This window comes from Lepidochelys kempii, chromosome 3 (assembly GCF_965140285.1).
Source record: "Lepidochelys kempii isolate rLepKem1 chromosome 3, rLepKem1.hap1, whole genome shotgun sequence".
NCBI lineage: Eukaryota > Metazoa > Chordata > Testudines > Cheloniidae > Lepidochelys > Lepidochelys kempii.
Window position 1 is genome coordinate 132,662,720 of NC_136382.1, and position 19,293 is coordinate 132,682,012.

The following is a 19,293-nucleotide window of genomic DNA, read 5'->3' on the forward strand; positions in this document are numbered from 1 at the left end:
GCTTCCCTGTTCATAGGTGCAGTTTGTACCAGAACATTTGGTGCCACCTTTTGGCAATAGAAAAATTAACCGTGGCCACAAATCTGAGAATTTGCCCACTATTCAATACAATGTAATCAGGGTGCAAACTGCACTTGCAAAAGGGAGGCTGTCCTTCTGAAATACAACTGTAATATCTTTTCCCCACCCCACAATCCTCAGACTCCATGCTACAGACCTGAGAATCCAAAACTGTTTTGTTCTTCTTTCATAAGCCAACTAGATATCTTTGTTCTTGTTCCTTTTAAAGATATATAAAAGGATGAGGAAATGAGAGTAAAGGGAGAAGCGACACTCATCTTTCAGCAGTTGACATCACACTTCTGCACAGTTCTAATGGCCTTCATTCGATTTAGAAGAATATTTTGCAGGGGCCAGCTTTAATATTTTGAATGGTGCCATCCCAGGTTTAATCTTTTAAGTAGCACATAGCTGAGAAATGTGGCCCTGTCAAGACCCATACATTCCTTCTTGCTGGGATCCTTCTGTTTTCTGTGATAGCATCCAGAGAAAAATACATGTGACAAATAATAAACCTGATAGCATTGCTATACCTGGACATCATATTGTCTACTGAATATGTTGGCATGCTCATATGTTTCAAAGGCAAGTGCAAAGTCTGAGTTTAGCCTATTTTAGAGGCTGAGGGTGAAATCCTAGCCCCATTGAACTCCATGAGAGTTCTTCCATTAGCTTCAGTGAGGTCAGGATTCCATCCTGAAACAGGACCAAGTTTGCCCTGATTATTGGTTTAGCAATGGAACAAACTGCAGAAGGTTGGAGAATTCATTCCTGCCCTGGGTTTGTTTTGTTCTGTTCTCTTCCTTCCTTTGACTGTTCCTTTTCCCTTTAGATGTTGCTAAGTGAGTGTGTTGCTTATGAGAGGTGCTGGGTTCATACCCCCCCATTTTCAGACAGCTGTTTGTCTCCAGGACAAGCACACCAGGCTAGGAGTGGCTGTGCATATTTTCCTCACACTGCTTTGCCCCTATGTCTCTTCTCTTTTCTGGAGGGCTTTTCTCCTGGGGGAGGAGGGTAGTTCAGTTTCCAGGCCACTGTCCACTTTTGGACTAACTCTTTAGGGTATTTTCTGTTCTTGTGAAGGTTTTATTACAGAGAGCAGGATTTTGAATCACACAAAAGTGAAATTACTTGGCATTGAATCCTACCAAGATGAATATTTTGGCAGCAATCACTACAATCTTTTCTCCACAATTGCTATTCTCTGTGCAGCTGGCTCTTTGGCATTGTTGATCAATATTTTATTAGCCTGTTGAGTAAAGTGTAGGCCTTGGGCCACTGGCCAATTTCTAATGCTGACAAGTGGTAGGAAAAGTAATTCATTCAGATGGAATATAAGTCTTTTAGAGGTGTTTGTACTTTCTGATGGAAAGTAATCCCTTATTATGGATTTGGCTTAGATTAGTTTACTGAACAATCCACTTGGCCTATTATTTTACCACCAATGCATTAAAGTAGGTCCATAAATACAGGCAACAGAATTAGAACATTATTGTAGTAGGAGATAACAATACACCATACACAAGAGTGCATTATATCTTCAGTTAGAAATCCAACAAGTCCAGCAGGCAGACTTCCATGTATTCTCTCACAATAATTGACCATAGCCAACAGATAGTTTGTACTGCATAAGACAAGTTATTTATATTTAGCCTAAAACTGTAATAACATCCTCTGGCAATGGCATTATCTGATGGTGTCTGAAACTGAACCCACTTCCTATTTCCAGGCCTCAACAAGTGACAATCGTTGTGTTGTCTGATGTTACTTCCTGAGTCTGAGATTAAAATGAGAGGTTTTTAAATTCATCTAGCTTAGTTTTTTGAAGTAAAGATCTATTTTAGACAACTAAGTTTCCCAGAATTGTTTAAGTGTGGTTTCTATCACCAACCAGAACGTTTCCTTGAAAATTCTAATCATATAGCCAGCAGCATTTCTGCCAGCAGAGTAGTAATACGGGGTTGGCTACGGGCTTAGCCTATAGGCAGTCAGAGAAATGTTTATGCCTGGTCAACAAGCAAGGACTTGTGAAGCTCTGATCACCAAATGTAATTTATTTTTTCCTATTGACTAAGATGTGTAGAGTCCTGTTATTTTACCCTCTGGCTCCCCTCCTCTCCCCCACAGGGGTCAGATGACAAACTACATTGGGGTGTAGGGAAGGCAGCAATTAGAAATAAAAACAACATCAGGGGGAAAAAAAATCTATGGCTGGCAGGGCTAAGGACAATAAAAAGGATTAAGTATATTAAGAACAAAAGAAATTCTAACAGTAGTATAGACAGTGGCAAGATGGCCAATTTTAGTTTCATAGCTCCTGCACTTTTCTTGGCAGGGAGCTAAGATACCACCCTTTGCCCCTGCTCTTGGGTGCCAAGGGCCTCCGCTACTAGCCCGGGAAGGTGGTAGAGGAGGGAAGCAGGGGAGGGGTCTAGGGTCACGCCTCACTCTGAATCCCAGCCCCTCTCAACCCCTGTGGGTTTCTTACCCTTGTCCCCCTTAGGTGGGGTTACCCCCAATCCTTAGATGCTGTGGAGCAGGGTCTCCCGCATTCCAGTTCTCAGGTCTTCCAAATCTCACAACACCCCTCCAAGCTCCAGTCCTTTCTCCTTCTCTGTCTGACGCAGGGGTTTTATTAGGTTCCGAACAGGGCCTTAATTGACTGCAGGTGCTCCAATTAACCTGCAGCCACCTTCCCTAGTCTACAGGGAACCACGCCTTAATTAGCCTTGAGTTTATATATCTAGCACTCTCCCACTGCTCCCTGTATCACAAGACCCATCACTTGATGGAGATGGTAAGATGGTTAATAATGGTGCAAAAAAAATAAAATAATCAGAAGTGTTCAATAAATGTTTGTTCTATATTTGGAAGAAGCAGAATGATGTGTTCCTATCCCCTGGGGAGGATGAAGTACTTTCCCCTGCATTAGTAACAAAGAAGGATGTTAAACATCCAGTAGGGATAAACATTTTTAAATTAGCAGGCCTGGATAACTTGCACTTAAGAGCGCTAAAACAGCAGACTGAGAAGACCTGTGGGCTGCTGATGTTAATTTTGGAATACATCTTAGAATACCAGGGAAATACCAGAAGACTGCTACCGTTGGGTTAGTGTTCAGAAAAGGTAAGCAGAATGACCCGGGTAGCTATAGGCCAATCAGACTGACCTTATTCCTGCGCAAAATAATGGCCAAGACAATACAGGATTCCACTGATAAAGAATTAAAGGATAGGAATTAATGAATAAGGAATACCAGTCATGATTGTTTTATGGAAAACGTCGTCTTAAATCTGATTTTATTCTTTGATGAGATTAAAAGTTTGGTTGATAAAGGTAACTGTGTAGATGTAATCTACTTAAACTTTTGTAAGGTCTTTGACTTAGTACTGCATGACTTTCTATCTCAAAAAATTAGTGCTGTGCAATATCAATAAAGCATATGTTAAACAGATTAAGAACTGTCTAAATGACAAATCTCAAATGGGATGTTTCTAATGGGGTTCTGCAGAGTTCAGTACTAGACCTGACACTATTTGACATTTTTATCAATGATCTGGAAGTGAAGATAAGTCACTGCTGATAAAATTTGTGGATGATGCAAAGACTGGCAAAGTGGTAACAATGAGAATGGGGCAGATGTACAGAGCAATCTGCTTGGTAAACTAGGCCTAGTCAAACAAAATACCTTTTAATACAGCCAAATGCCAAGTTATACATCTAGAAACAAAGAATTCAGACTGTATTCTAGAAAGCAGTGACTCTAAAAAAACTTTAGGGGTCAGAGTGGACAAGTAACTCAACGTGAGTGCCCCGTGCAATGCTATGGTAAAAAGGGCTAATGTGAACCATAGATGTATAAATAGAGGAGAAAGGAGGTAATTTTTACTGTTGTATCCAGGATTGGTAAGACAGATATTGGAATACTATGTCAAGTTCTGGTGTCTACATTTTGAAAAGGATGTTAGAAAACTGAAGAGGGTGCAGAAAATAGCCACAAAAATAATCTAAGGGGTGGAAAAAATCTTTTACAGTAAGAAACTTAAAACACTCACTGTTTAGCTGTTCAAAACGAATGATGAACAAGTGACTTGATCATTGTCTATAACTACCTAGATAAGTAACAAATATTTGATAATGGGCTCTTCAGTCTAGCACACAAAGGTATAACAAGATCCAAAGACTGGAAGTTGAAGCTAGACAAATTCAGATTGGAAATAAAGTGTAAATTTTTAACAGTGAGCATAGTTCATTTATCTAAGGTTGTGGTGGATTCGCCATCACTGGCAATTATTAAATCAAGATTGGATTTTTTTTTAAAGATCTGCTGTAATTCAAACAGGAATTATTTGAGGGAAATTCTATGGCCTGTGTTATACAGAAGGTCACTCTGGCTTATCACAGTTGCCTTTGAGCCCTGGAAGCTATGACAGACTGAGGTGTCTCGATTAGTGTGTAAGTGCCTTCCTGTGAAGAAAATATCAGATAGATTAAAGAGCCATTTACTGTCAGAAAGCAACACAACAAGACCTTATGGCTAGAAGCTGAAACCAGACAAATTCAAATGAGAAATTAGGCACAATTTTTTAACAGTGAAGGTGATTAAACCATTAGACCAAACTATCAAGGGATGGGGTGGATTTTCCATATCTTGCTGTCTGGATAACAAGGCTGGATGCATTTCTGGAAGACATGTTTTAGCCAAACAACTTAATGGGCTCAATACAGGGGTAACTAGGTGAAATTGAACAGGCTGTGTTATACAGGAGATCAGACTAGATGATTGAATGATCCCTTGTGGCCTTAAACTGTATGAATCTCTTAATTAAACTAGAGTTCAGGTTCAATACATTACAACATCCCTGTGAGGTTTTTACTCATAGGATATTGCTATTATCTCCAAAACAAGGGTTTCAAACCCAGGGATTTCAGAATTAGTTAAATGTAAAAGAAAAACTTTTTAAGGCATGGAAGTACACAGTTAGGGCACACAAACAGTCCTAGCTCTGCGCTGTAGTGACACTGTGCAATAACCACACAATTATGTTTAGTGCATAAGTTTTTAGTGCCAGATTAGATTAAAATGTGTTTTTAAAAATACAAGGTTAATTTCAATTTTTTGCCTTGTGGTGTCACTACAGGTCAGAGTTACAGCTGCTTGCCTGTCTTAACTGTGCACTTCCAGATGTTCACGTTTGGATTTCTTTTAATGGTAACTCTGAATTTCCTAATATTGTGAGATTTGTGATAAATTTGGGACAGTTGGCACCAGTGACCCCCCCTGCCCCAATTTGTTTTTGTTATGCATTTGACAGTATTCTTGTTAATGGTCAGTTGAACTTCCTGTCCCATGCACTAGCCTGACAACATCACTTTCTTGCATTGCTCTGAGGAACATTCACGTGCATGCTCTTCCCCAGGCTTTGCAAGAGGGTGTTTATCAGCAAAACTGAAATGAAGAGACAGCCAAGCAGATGTGTATACAGACCAGCAGGGAGTGTGGAGGAGTGGTGGCCCCAAGGACGTTCTCTGGTGTTATCCTCTCATCCACAAAAATGATCTCTGTTAAAGCAGGGGAGCAGAAAAACCCCTTATAACTCTGTCACAGGGTGCTATTTCAGTTACCTCCAGGTTGTGCTGCTTAACCTGTTTCTGTCACCTCAGTCATAAAACCTGAGCTGTTTGCCTTCCCCCATCTGTGCGTTTTATTCATTTGCTCTTTTATACAGAGAACCTAACACAGGCCTCTTGTAGCAGGCACTTTCTACCCAGCTCACCTCCTGAACTCCCTCTTGCTTCCTGTTCCTTCTATTTATATTCTCTTAATTATATCATTACCCCAGTAACTGCCACCCAGATGCTCATAATCCCCCCAGTAAAGAGTGGTTAACTGCCTCCAGCTGGGCCTGCAGCCACCGCCATGCTGCCGCATTGTCAGTGGTCAGGGTGCTGCTGCTGGTACTCTGGCACAAACTCTGCGTAAGGGCCTATAAGCTGGGAGCTGCTGGGAGTGCTGTGCTACTCCTGTCCCTTGGCTGGCACAGATTTTTTTCTTTGCCGCGCAGACATACCCTTAGACGTCTGGTAGCACGCTTGGTGTGCCATGCACTGTGGGTGCTGCAAGCACTAGGTCCTGCAGGCTGCAACCCTCACTGGGTTCCCATCAACCTCGGAGAGTCTAATGAATAACAAAGAGCTGCTTTACTAGGGCTGCCAGACATAACCCCAACAATTACTCTTGGCACAATTGCTTTAAATTACAAGCAAAATATGAACCAGCAGTCCCTAATCCAGCCCTTAGGGGTAGTCCAGTACAGAGATATGAAGATGGGGCTCCCCTACCCCGGTGCTAGGAATTCTCTCTCCAGGAAACTTTCAGCTAGAGGTAACAATGTGCTGGCCTGCAGATCCTCCGGCCAGAGTCCACTCCTTTTCTCTGTCTAGCTCAGACCTATCTGCACAGCCCCCTTGTTTGAAGGTCACTCCTGTCGCTGCTGCTGCTCTTGTCAGTAGGGTAGTCTCCAGGAATTAAAGATTAATTTTTAATTGAAGATTAATGTCATGTGATGAAACCTCCAGGAATACATTCAACCAAAATTGGCAACCCTGCTTGCCAGAAACGGACTTCCTCCCAGCCCAGCTCTTAGCTTTTCGGTCCCAACTCCCAATTTGCCTGCTTTTCTCTCTACAACTAGCTCCCATTAAAGGAGGCCTGTAGCTGTTTCTCTTGGATTACTATGTTTAAGACATATTTAAGACAAAATAATTTGGGGGTGTGTGAAATGCTGGTCCATTTAAGCCAGCATTGACATTTGGCATTGACTTCATTGGAGCCAGGATTTTGCATCCAAAGAATAGTTTTATCATCTTGCATTTTGGCAGGGGGTTAGACTAGATGACCTTGGCTCGCTTTTAACCCTATGGTTCTATAATGAAGAACATCTTTCATATAAACCATATCCCAAAACACTCTACAGAGTTGTTGTGAACATTTACAGAGTTAAATAATACACACAGCCAAATTTAATCTCATCTGCTCTGTCCATGATATTTCTAAGCTCCTGTCAGTGGGGTATCTAAGGTAAGTACTGATAGCCTAGTGGGAATAAAATTAAGAAGTGTAAGGAAAGGAAGAAAAGTGATGTTTGCAGCTGTTTTGAAATGAGAGGAAGGAGGTGATGAGACACAGAGCTACAGGAAACCTGTTCCAGATGGCAGCAGCTGCAGAGGAGAGTACTCTTACAATGATGTCGAGGTTGCATGAAGGTACTGTACAAAGGAGAGGTCCGTTCCAGACAAGCAGAGGAACAAGAAAGGGAGAGAGGCCCATGGAAGGGTTGAAAAACGAAGAGGGCAATTTTGAACTGGATTCTGTACTTAGTGGAGAGCCAGCGAAATTGTTAGAAAAGAGAGGGTGATGGCCTTGCACACTATAAAGTGGTCACCATTAAAGAGGCAACATTTGCCAAAATCACACACCAGTATCTGAGACACGACAGTTTCTTCTCCTCCAATCTAAAATAGGAAGTAACTGTGGCATCTGCTGGCAAATGTTGGCTTTTTAAAGGCATTCACTTTTTGTGGGAAGACAGCAACATTCTGCATACGGGTTAAAAAACTGGGACATGGAGGTATAAAGAATATACGTAAACAATAGTAAACCTGAGGGGTGATGAATGTATTGATGATGATTACAGAAGATGCTGAATCCAGGCACTGGTGTACATGCATAATGTGGTGATAGAGGTGGTGATAGGAAGATATATAAACATGGGAGATATGAAAGAAAAAAGAAAGCAGAATCGAGACTGAAGCCAAAAGAAGATTAAGACAAAATGACAAATTTACCTGGGTCAAGGTAAGCAATTAAAGGTATCAAAAGAAGTAAAGTTGAGTTTATCAGTGCAAAAGTGGTGGTAATGGCTCAAGGTGGAAGGGGAGTTAACTAAGTGGGAAAAGGTAAATAAAAATAGTAGAGAGATGACAACTAGCCTTTGAACTAAAAATAGAGGTGGATCTCAGGATAGATGTTGATGGCTGCAATAAGATGGAAGGGAAAAAGACCTCCTCAGAAAAATGATAGTGGTCTTAATACACGAACGAGGGCAGTTTCCTTGCTCTATGGCCTCATTGAAACCTGAAATATACATTGCAAGTTCCTCAGAGACTGATGGCATGTGATGGCTGTATATTAGAATGCACCTAAAACACTTAATGTTTCTGACATCCAAATCCACAGACTGAGGAATTCAAACAGTGCACATAAACAAAGCTAGTTGAAAGAATTAGTTCAAGAATATAAACCAGATATAGCTAATCTAACTTGAAATAAAATAGAAAAGACCATGAGAGACATCAAAAAGGAACATAATTCTTAGTAAAGAATTAGTTAATTAAAATCATAAGCCACCAAGATGCATACAGCACAGTGATTGTTTCCAGTATCATATCACATAATTGTATGCATGCTCCCTTGAATGTGAGAAGAAAAAATTCTACAACATACAAAATAAAATCTCAGAGAAGAACTCCTGTGTGTGCACAGTGACTGCACTATCATAGTGATGCACTGTAGATTTAAATTTAAAAACAAAACATTTTGCACGTAGTACACACATAGGCACTTCCCAAAGTAAGTGGTGGGGTGGAATACCCAGTGCTTCCAGAAGTTATGGGAGGATGCTTACTATTACAGCCCTTCATGTAGTACAGCTGATTGTCCCTGCACACTGGTCGCTCTTTGCAGGCTGGTGTAGAGGAGAGGGCTTGGGACCATGGTCTTACCCCTCTCTTCCCTCATTGGACCATTGTGCACCTCTAGGGGATTAAAGACAGAGTAGCCCCTGGGCTACCCTGAGTGCAGGGACTGCAAATTTGCCTGAGTTTTATTTGGGCCAAGGAAGTAGGAATGAGGACAATCTGAGCCTCAGTGACATGGATGTGTATTAATTTTAATGAACTGCAAGTATTCTTTTATAATGTAAGACTTGCACACATCGTCTTTTCAAAGGAGTTGAAAAAAATCTGTTAATCTGCTATTTTAGTTTATTTTACCATATAACTTCAATCCATAGGAGTCTGAAATTTCCAATCATTCAAAATCGGTACCAACTCTGAATTTTAATCTCCACACACAAAGGCAGATATTTCTCTCAGAGGTTTCTCTAACTTATAAATAGGCTTAGCAGAATTCGATTTATATTGTATAATTTCAAGAGACAATATAGATGTTTATTTTTAAGTGTTTTTTATTTTTATTGATTTAAATTTTCACACTTGTGGGAAATTACGGGAGGTGTCAGACAATAATTATTTAATGACAGTAGATGTTGAGAATCAAAAAGTTAAATCTTTGTAACCATTAAACCACAATTTGTCAGCGTCACATGTCAAAATATACTAATATGTTTGCAAGCAGCACACTTTGCCTATCTTGTAAATTATTATTATTGATGGCAATATATTTCCTTGGTTTGTGTGTGTAACAATGAAATTGACATTTACGGACATTCACCGATAGAAATCTCATCCTTACATGCCTTCTCAAAGCTATATCAAGCTCAGGACACTTGGACATAGTCCATAAAAAACTAAATGCTAAATTGGCCAAAATTGGTTAAAATGAATTAATTTCAAGGTGGAATCTGAAATATGAATCAGTCAGATATGAAGTGTGCAACTTCAGTCCAAAAGTACATTTTAGATCTTCTGACTAATTTTTACTTTAGTATGACTACTTCTCTAAATAAGAATACCCAAGTGCATAAAAATTTGCAGCTCCTTAGATTACAAGCTCCTCTGGGCAGGGACTTTTATTTCTCTTTAAAGCACCTGACAAACTTTGGGTGTTATATAAACATACTCTATTACATTGCATCTTTTACATTTCACGCAAGGATAAATCTCATTCTAAATTTCATTATACAAATTACTACAGAATTAAACACTTGATTTTTTGCAACTGTGTACGGAAGTTGCAAATTGCACACACTGGCTGGCACTAATGAGAATTTCCCATTAAAATAAAATCTCTTTAAAAACATTAGTTTTGCATTTTTATTTGGTGCGTGTGTATATGTGATTTGAATATATCTGTGGTTGCAGTGTGGGTGTGGTGTGTATGTATTTATGGGTATGTATATGTCGTGTGATATGTACGTATAATATATGTATGTGTTGTGTATGTTGCACCTTCTTTACTACACAACCCTGATTCATTCCCAGAGCACTGTCCATCCTCTGCACCAAATGAGGCAGGGGTCCTGTAGAAAAAATAGTATATGATCATGTAACTAAATACTGTATACACGGGCAATCTTAATTCCATTTTCTAGCTTTGGCATACTTAATTTTGCAACCTTAACGTTCTTTTAACATACGCTTTTTTGGATGTAATATATGTATGATGTGCTAAGCTTTGCTGTGTGTGTATATATGTGATGTGCAGCGTTGTCAACCTTTGCAATCTTATTGTGAGTTTTGTTATAGTTTGTTTTCCTTAAAGACAGAGAAGCTGGAATTTATGATTAAATCAAAAATCTCTGCTCTTACTTCTATCTATCATAGTTGTGGAGAAAAGCTTGAAAACATGACCTGAGGGCACTTTAAAGGCTCAAAAATCAGAAGACAAATAAAACTCCCATATATATAAATACCAATCTTATGATTTTTGAACACTTAGAGCTGGCAATACTGGATGTGTGTGTGTGTGTGTGTGTATATATATATATATGATATTGTGTGTATGGGTATGGGTGTGTATATCTGATGTGGTGTATATGTATAGGTGCATACATATGGTGTATACATATGATGTATGGGAGTATATATGTGGTGTAAGGTGTGTGTGTGTGTATATATATATAAAATATATATATATGTGAGGTGTGGATATGTCATGTGCGTATGTGTATATATAAGTGATGTGGTATGAGGTGCATGTGTTGGTGTGGTGAATATAGGGGATGTGATATGGTGTGTGTGCGCTGATGTGGGTATATATGTGATCTATGGTGTAGATCAGGGGTGGGCCAACTATGGCCCCGGGGGCTGTATCTGGCCCTTCAGATGTTTTAATCTGGTCCTCGAGCTCCTGTCAGGGAGCGGGATCCAGGGCTTGCTCTGCTCCGGTGCTCCAGCTGGGGAGTGGGGTTGGGGGCTTGCCTCACTCCAGGCATGCCATAGCTCTGTGCGGCTCCAAGAAGCAGCAGCATGTCCCCCGTCCGGCTCCTACACATAGGGGCAGCCAGGGGGCTCCGCACACTGCCCCTGCCCCAAGCACCACCCCCGCAGCTCCCATTGGCCAGGAACCATTGCCAATGGGAGCTGCAGGGGTAGTGCCTGCAGACGGGGCAGCGCACAGAGCCGATTGGCTGCGCCTCTGCGTAGAAGACGGAGGTGGGACATACCGCTGCTTCTGGGAGCTGCTTGAGGTAAGCACCAACCAGACCCAGCACCCCTGACTCCCTCCTACGCCTCAAGCCCTTGCTCCAATCCCCCTCCTGCCCTCCACACCTCTTGGTCCCAGCCTGGAACACCCTCCTACACTCCCACCCCTCATCCCCACCCCAGAGCCTGCACCCCCAGCCAGATCCCACGCACATCCCAACTCCGTACCCCAGTCCGGAGCCCCTTCCCACACCCTGAACTTCTCATTTCTGGCCCCACCCCAGAGTCTGCACCCCCAGCTGGAGCCCTCACCCCCTACTGCACCCCAACCCCCAGTTTTGTGAGCATTCATGGCTCCCCAATACAATTTCCATACGCAGATATGTCCCTCGGGTCAAAAAGTTTGCTCACCCCCGTGTAGATAGGTGCTGTATTAGGTGTATTGTATAGGGGTGATGTGGATGTGTTGGTGTATAGGTGTGATGTGGGGTGTAGATATGTTCGGGTGGGGGTATAGATGTGGGCTGTGTGTGTGTTGGTGTATAGATGTGACCTGAGGTGTAGATATGTTTGGGTTGGGGTATAGATGTGGGGTGTGTGTGATGTGGGGTGTAGATATGTGTGAGTGTGGATGTGGGGTGTAGATATGTGGGGTGTACAGCTGTGCTGTGGGGTGTAGATATGTGAGGGTGTAGATACGTTGGGGTGTATAGCTGTGCTGTGGGGTGTAGATATGTGTAGGTGAGGGTGTAGATGTGGGGTGTAGATATGTTGGGGTGTATAGCTGTGATGGGGGTGTGGTGGTAGCTGGGAGTGGGGCTTCTCTCTCCCTGTGCAGTCAGGGCAGAGCCCGGGCCGCGCTGTCCGTGTCCCGGCGGGGGCGTGGCGCGGGGAGCCGTTCCGGCCAGGCGGGGGCGCTGCCGGGCCGCGTCGGAGGCCTCGGGCCGGCTGGTGGCAGCGAGTCAAGCGGCGGGTGCGGGCGGCGCGGGCGGAGGATGTGGTGCGGCACCAGCGGGGAGAGGCGGCTGCAGCCGCGGCCCCGGCCCCAGCCCCAGCGCGGAGGGCTGAGCCCAGGTGAGCGGAGCTGGTGCGGGCGGAGCGGGGCCGCGGCGCGGGGAGGCGGAGGTGGCGGCGGCCCTGGCCTGTGCCCGGCCCCGCCTGGGGAACCGTTGGCTCAGGGCGGCTCCTGGGTGCCAGGCGCGGAGCCTGGGGGGAGGCGGCGGGAGGCGAGTCCAGCCCAGCCCAGCCCCGGTACCGGTCAGTGGGGAGCCGGCAGCGGGGGCTGTGTTAGTTGTTATGGGGGCTGCGCTGGCACCCAGGGCCCTACTGTGCTCGGCGCTGTACAAGCGGGGAACACGGAGCGGCGCCCAGCCCAGCGAGCAAACGGGAGAGGCTGTGACCAGATAAGCCTCAAACCTGTGGGTGTCCGGTCGGCGTGACCACCCCGCTAGTTTGCTACTGCCTGTGGAGGTCTGGTCTGGGTAGGGTGACCAGAGGTCCTGTTTTGGCTCGGTTGGCCTTTTTTTTTTTTTTTTTTAAGCTCTGTCCCGGAGTTCAAGTCTTTTTGGGGGGCCAAACTGGGCATTTGTTCCCTTTGTTCTTGCCCTGGCGGGGGAGGGCTCAGAGATGTTTGAGCAAGAGCGAATGGGACCAACATCCAGTTTTGCCAAAAAAGGCATGACGGCCGTAACATTGGCTCGGGCGAGTGGCCATGCCAGGCAGCTCGGGGCTGACTCGAACCACCTGGTGTTACCGTTTACCCGGCATCTTGTTTTCAATTTAGGAAAATATGATTACCTTATTCTGGGTCCTCCCGCCAGGGCTCCCCACTTCAGGCTTTGAGGCTGCCAGTGGGAGCTGCCTTGGACTGGCTTTGGTGGGCTCCTCCTGCTCCAATGTTCTTTTCATCTTGAGCAGAAGATAAAAACTGCCAGTTGTCTCACCATAAACACCCAAAACATCTCAAGTAAAAGAAAAGATTGGGTATTTATCTCAGGTGGGATGTTGGTGTGTTTCCCTTGCTCCTGGTAGGTGACTTAGATTTCAAGGCAAATTGTCCCCTGCTTAAATATAAACTACTGTATCCAAAGAACATTTAAAATAAACTATATTTCTTATTGTTTTCTTTGTACAGTCCTGAGAGTCCTAGTAATGGCACTTCTGCTTTTCCTGCTAACTTGTCTACTATTTTGTTGCTTTTCTAAAACAAATCTGTCTGTGAACTATTTATTCTCCTGCTGAGTGTCCTGAAAGAAACAATACCTGGTCTTTACCGTGTGTGGATCTCAAAATGTCATGAACATTAAAAAAAATTTAAGCCTTATAACATTCTTGTGGGCTATCACCCCCATTTTGTGGATGGGTCTTTAGTCCGTTTCACTGTGTTCTCTGTAACCAGTTGATCAGTTTTTTTTTTTTTAGTTTGTAGGAAGGCCATGGGGGCAGAGAGCAATATTTTTAAAAGTAGGAAAAGATGTGATTGTAAAACAGCAACAAATTGACAGGGAGACTTAGGAGCAGGGATAATATATGCAGTTTAGTTGTAGCTGTGTTGATCCCAGCAGATTAGAGAGACAATGTGGATGAGGTACACCTCTACCCTGATATAATGCTGTCCTCAGGAGCCAAAAATCTTATCGCGTTATAGGTGAAACTGCGTTATATTGAACTTGCTTTGGCCTTGAGCATTTCTGTTATTAAAGCAGCCCCCCCCCCCAGAGCGCTGCTTCACCACGTTGTATGCGAACCCGTGTTATATTGGGTCGTGTTATATCAGGGTAGAGGTGTAGTATCTTTTATTGGACCAACTTCTGTTGGTTAGAGAGACAGGCTTTTGAGCCACACAGAGCTCTTCACACCAAAAGCTTCTCTCTCTCACCAATAGAAGGGGTAGGGGTAATGTCAGAAATTACTTTTGAATAATTAATATGTCCATGTCCCTTTAAACATGAAGTAGCTTTTTTTTCTTTTCCTCTTGCAGCCCCAGTTCAGCTGTGGTACCTTTCCCTGATGTTATAGATCAGATAAAAACATTAGTGGTCAGCTCTGGGGATTGTTGATGACCCTGGCCTTGGTGATACTCTACCAACTTTCAGCTGTGTTTGTCCCCTGGAGCCAGTTTGGTCTCCTGCTTCTGTGATGCTTAGTACACCTATGGGAGTGTATGTTGTGGGGGGGACCCTTTGTCTACTGTGGGAATGCAGTGATCAAAATGAGGTGGAATTTTAATAGGACACCACTGTATTTATTTTATTGCTTTTGTTCACCCAGAAAGCCTGGCAGTTTTGAAATATTATTACAAAATGTACAACACAGAATTTATTGTGTGTATGGAAGAGTTTCCAGCACTGTTGGAAAAAATAGTCTGATTTTCAAACTGTGCAATTAGAGACCTACAGTTTCAGCACACTGATGCTAGTAGTTAATCCAGAAATAAGGCAAGCATAGTAAATGTAAAGACAATTAAAAAAAAAATGCTACCATCAATATGCTATACTGCTGGTTTCAGCCTTGTCTACACTAAAAAGTTGTACTGCTTTAACCATACCGATATGGTTAAAGCAGTACAATTCCCTCTAGCATGGCTGAAATTATATCGGCATAAATGCACTTTATACTGGTATAGCTTTTACTCCATGTGAAGAGGAAAAACTATATTTGTATAAATCACCATTATATTAGTATAACTACAACCACACTAGGCCTTTTACTATTGTAATAATTTAGGTTTAAAAAAATAGAATAAAAACCACACCACTAACTGAAATAGTTGTACTGATAAAACTTTGAAGTATAGATCAGGAGTTCCACTAACATTAAGAATGATGGGAACCCTAATGTAGTTTGACCACTGGCATGTTAAGCACCATCTCATAACACTGCTGTGTTGGTTGCCAGCAGAAGGCCACCCATCCATGCTAGAACTCCCACTATTATTAACACTGGTCTAGCTGAACTAGTATAAGAAATGGTGGGAAATTTTTGAAAAGCTTCCCTACTGTAGGCTGTACCTAAGTGAAGCATTGGTGAGTGGCCATTCCAGCCACTGTTCTGCTTTTCTAGAGATATACTTGGGGTTTTCTTAGACTAGTGAAACTTTAAAATAAAACACTAGACACACTTTTCGTTATCTTTGCCAATATTACAGTAGAGTCTTACTATTTCACACTTACCAGTCCACACCAGTTTCTGTGTGCAAGTCTCTCTACTTTTGGACGAAGATTTAAGAGTGCTGTAATGAGGTGCCTTGTTACAAAGATTTTATTACTTTTACAAAATGTACTGCAGAACATATACCATGAACTATTTGTCAGTAATTAAAACTAAATTACCCTTGTCAAATAAATGAACAAAAAATACATTGTGATGCATTATCTCTGCTTTTTTCCCCTATTGTGTTTGTTCAATTACTTATTTGCAACGATCCTTCCACTAATTAGTGCAAACTAGTGAGGTTCTACTGTATTAAATTTTTCCTGGTTGGTTAAAGGGATTCAACATTTACTTTTATAGTAGTGGCAGGGCCTTGTTTTCTTCACTAAAGTTTAGGCTGTGGTGGATTTCAGATGTTATAGATTTCAGAGTAGCAGCAGTGTTAGTCTGTATTTGCAAAAGATGTGGCACCTTAGAGACTAACCAATTTATTTGAGCATAAGCTTTCGTGAGCTACAGCTCACTTCATCGGATGCATACTGTGGAAAACTGTAATAGAGGCACTGATAATGGCTCCATAGTAAAGGTTGTCTTAGGCTTTTCCTGTTGACAGGACTTGTAGGCCTCCATGGAGCTGAAATGGTGGATTGTTTTAAAAGAAAGCATAGTAAAAAGTACTCTTGAAGGGGCCTTGGTCACTGGCAGGTGTGCCTGAGAGGAGAAAAGTGTTTTTTTTTTTTTTAAAGTAAACATTTCAGAAATTTTGTATGGAGTCTCAAATTTCATATATGTTTTGCACAAATAGCATGTGGAAACTTCAAAATTCACTCAGGCATTAGCGTCACCCACCTTTGAACTACAAACTCCATTTTCTTCCACAGAATATTTTAGCTATTCTCCGTAGGAAAATAACACAACACACACTTCACCAGTTCATGCATGTCCCTACATCTATGGATGTGAATGGTGCTGAGGTCAGTGAGGGTTTACGTTATAATGTTTGTTAGGAATGTGATGTGTTACTATACATAATGGAGGTTGTTTTAAACTTATTTATATAGCAGTGGGGTTGTGTTGGATTTAAGATATCTTGGAGAAAGATAGTTTAACTGGACATTTTCTTGCTCTTAAGGGTTTTATGGGGCTCTATGTGGGCACATATGATATGCCTACCTGCATCAAGTCAGCTCCAGTCTGTGCGCACCAAGGTCCAAATAATCTGAGTGCCTTCTTATAAATTCTACATGTAATGGGTAAAAATTGTTTTATTAAAAGATCTTTCCTTAGCGGTGTTACTTATAATGCCTGAGATTATTAACAATAATAAAAAAGAAAAAAATCTAGTGTTACATTTCACCATGTTTTTCACCACTTATGCTATCTATTTTATTGTTAATTTTGTTTATTTAGCAAGTTTTAAGAAGTTTACAAATCTTTGCCATGGAAATATCGGAAGCAAAATGATCATTACAACAGTTATATTTTGTTTAAAGATTCCTTATACAGTCATCAGACCTTTCTGTTTAACAGGCTGTTACCATATTACAGAGTGAGCATCATTACAATACCTCATTTCTAGTGATTTTTATTAAATTGAGGGAAGTCTCTATATACACATATTTACCAGACCAGGTATGTCTATCAAATGTTAATATTCAAATTCTAAGTATTTATCTGTCCATTTTACTGGGTAAATTATCGATGTGTTACTTTTTCCATAACCACAACCTCATGTGTTTTTTTGAACCATTCCCCAGTAGCTGGGCTATTTTTCTTTTTCCAGTGAGAGGCTGCCAATAGCCAAGCAGCTATTAGCAGATGAGAGATTAATTCTTCATCTCCTTTTGTATGACCATTTCTACTAGGAAGCCTCAGCAGGATTTTAGCAAAGGATGATTTGGTAATAAATATTCAATAATTTGTGGTATTTGGTTACGGACTGCATCCCAATACTCTAATGACTAGACATGTCCACCATATATGCATAAAATCTTTTTTTTTTTAAACCCCAGTTTCTCCAACATTTATCCCCATTCAGTCTCTCTCTCTCTTTTTTAAACTGACTGGCATGAGATACCACTGAAACAGTATCTGAAAGAAATTTTCTTTTATTGTGCTACAGACTGAGATTGTGGGTCCCCTTTTCTCTGTCAACCCTATTCCTCTGTCTGCAGTAATTTGTCTATCCACATCCTTTTCCCAGTGTTGAACGCTTTTTTGTTAGGAAAGCTGTCTGCAAAGATTGATATAAATGTTTTAGGTTCACGGTGTTTGGGCAGTGAAAATAAACTACTCACATGCACTTCCTGGCTTGCATGTATGAGCACAGTGCTGCATCATCTGGGCTGCAAAGGCTTGCAAAGAAACGACATACAGACATACCGTCTTTGTTGATTTTTTTTCTCTCTCTTTAAAATGTATAACATTTTTATTCGTTTTTGTTCTTTTTTTAAACAAAGACTAGATATTGATTCTAAGCTACTGTATGTGATGTTTTGAGGCAAAGACTATTTACACTAGTGCACAGTGAATACAGAAAAGATAAGACCGAAAACACAGCAAATAATATTTATTATTTTTGAACACACTAAACAGATGGTTAATTCTAGCTGTATTCAAGAGTTAGGCACTCACTGTTTGGTTGTTTTGTTCACCATAACTTGGGCTTCCAACATTTACGGAAACATCCAACCTTTCAGATAAGATTTGCTTCAGAATATACAACCCCACTGGTACCCCTCAGGGGCTATGATTCCTTAATTTCAGCATTCTGACATTTTTGAGCTTTCTCTTTATTCTCTCTCTGTCTCTCTATGAAGGATAGGCAATCTTCAGCCCTCTCTAGTTTAAAATCAAATACATATTAACTCCCTCGGTTGAAACTGGTTTTCTTACCTATTTTGGAATATCAGACCCAAAGGTAAAGAGAAAGCAACCTTTCTCTTGGAGTTGCCATAGTGATTTCTGAATTTACCCCTTAGCACGTTGTGTATTTTTTTCAGAGACTAGTCCTTTCTTACTGTGCCGCTTAGATTAGGATTGGAGACCATGGTGTGTTGTAATACTCTTCACTGTTCTGGAGGAAAGGCTACTGCAAAACCCTTTATAAACTAATTTATAATGGGCCTCATTTATAATGTGGCCCATTATAAATGAGTGGATTTACACTAGGGAAGAGTTTGGTCCACTGGGACTGAGCAAAGCATACTGTGGCATCCTTAATTTGCAATATATTTGGTGTTTAATTTAATGTAATTTTTATAAAATGTAACCCCGCCCACAACACCACCTCTCAGAGTTAGCTTTGGATGAAGTGAGCTGTAGCTCACGAAAGCTTATGCTCAAATAAATTTGTTAGTCTCTAAGGTGCCACAAGTCCTCCTTTTCTTTTTGCGGATACAGACTAACACGGCTGCTACTCTGAAACCTGTCTTTATGGATACAGTTTCATTTACCAAATAAAATTCTTATCTGGAAAAAAGCTTTAAGACAAATGTCTTTTGATTTAAACTATTAAAAACATATGGCGATTCTATGGGAGGAAGTGTCAGATATTTACAAGTTTCTCATTAGTTTTCTTTGAGAACTATATTAGCATAGCTACTGACATTAAGGTACTTCCAATATATTGGTGATGGAAATTAAAATAATGTAATGCCCAATTTAAAGTCTGCAGACACATAGCAATTCTAT

General features: G+C 41.5%; 1 protein-coding gene across 14 annotated transcripts in view; it reads left to right on the forward strand.

Moving 5' to 3' along the window:
• Window positions 1-19,293, forward strand: part of DISC1 (DISC1 scaffold protein) — a 383,371-nt gene that overhangs the window by 11,734 nt on the left and 352,344 nt on the right. For 13 of the 14 annotated variants that reach the window (XR_012158151.1, XR_012158148.1, XR_012158149.1 and 10 more), the window contains exon 1: window positions 12,427-12,522. The exons of the other annotated variant lie outside the window; for it this stretch is intronic. Coding sequence is in view for 8 of the 13 variants with exons in the window: in XM_073338071.2 (XP_073194172.1) it covers window positions 12,444-12,522 (79 nt within the window). In the remaining 5 variants the exon portion in view is untranslated. Of the gene's footprint in view, window positions 1-12,426; window positions 12,523-19,293 lie in introns of those variants that run through there. 14 annotated transcript variants of the gene reach the window in all.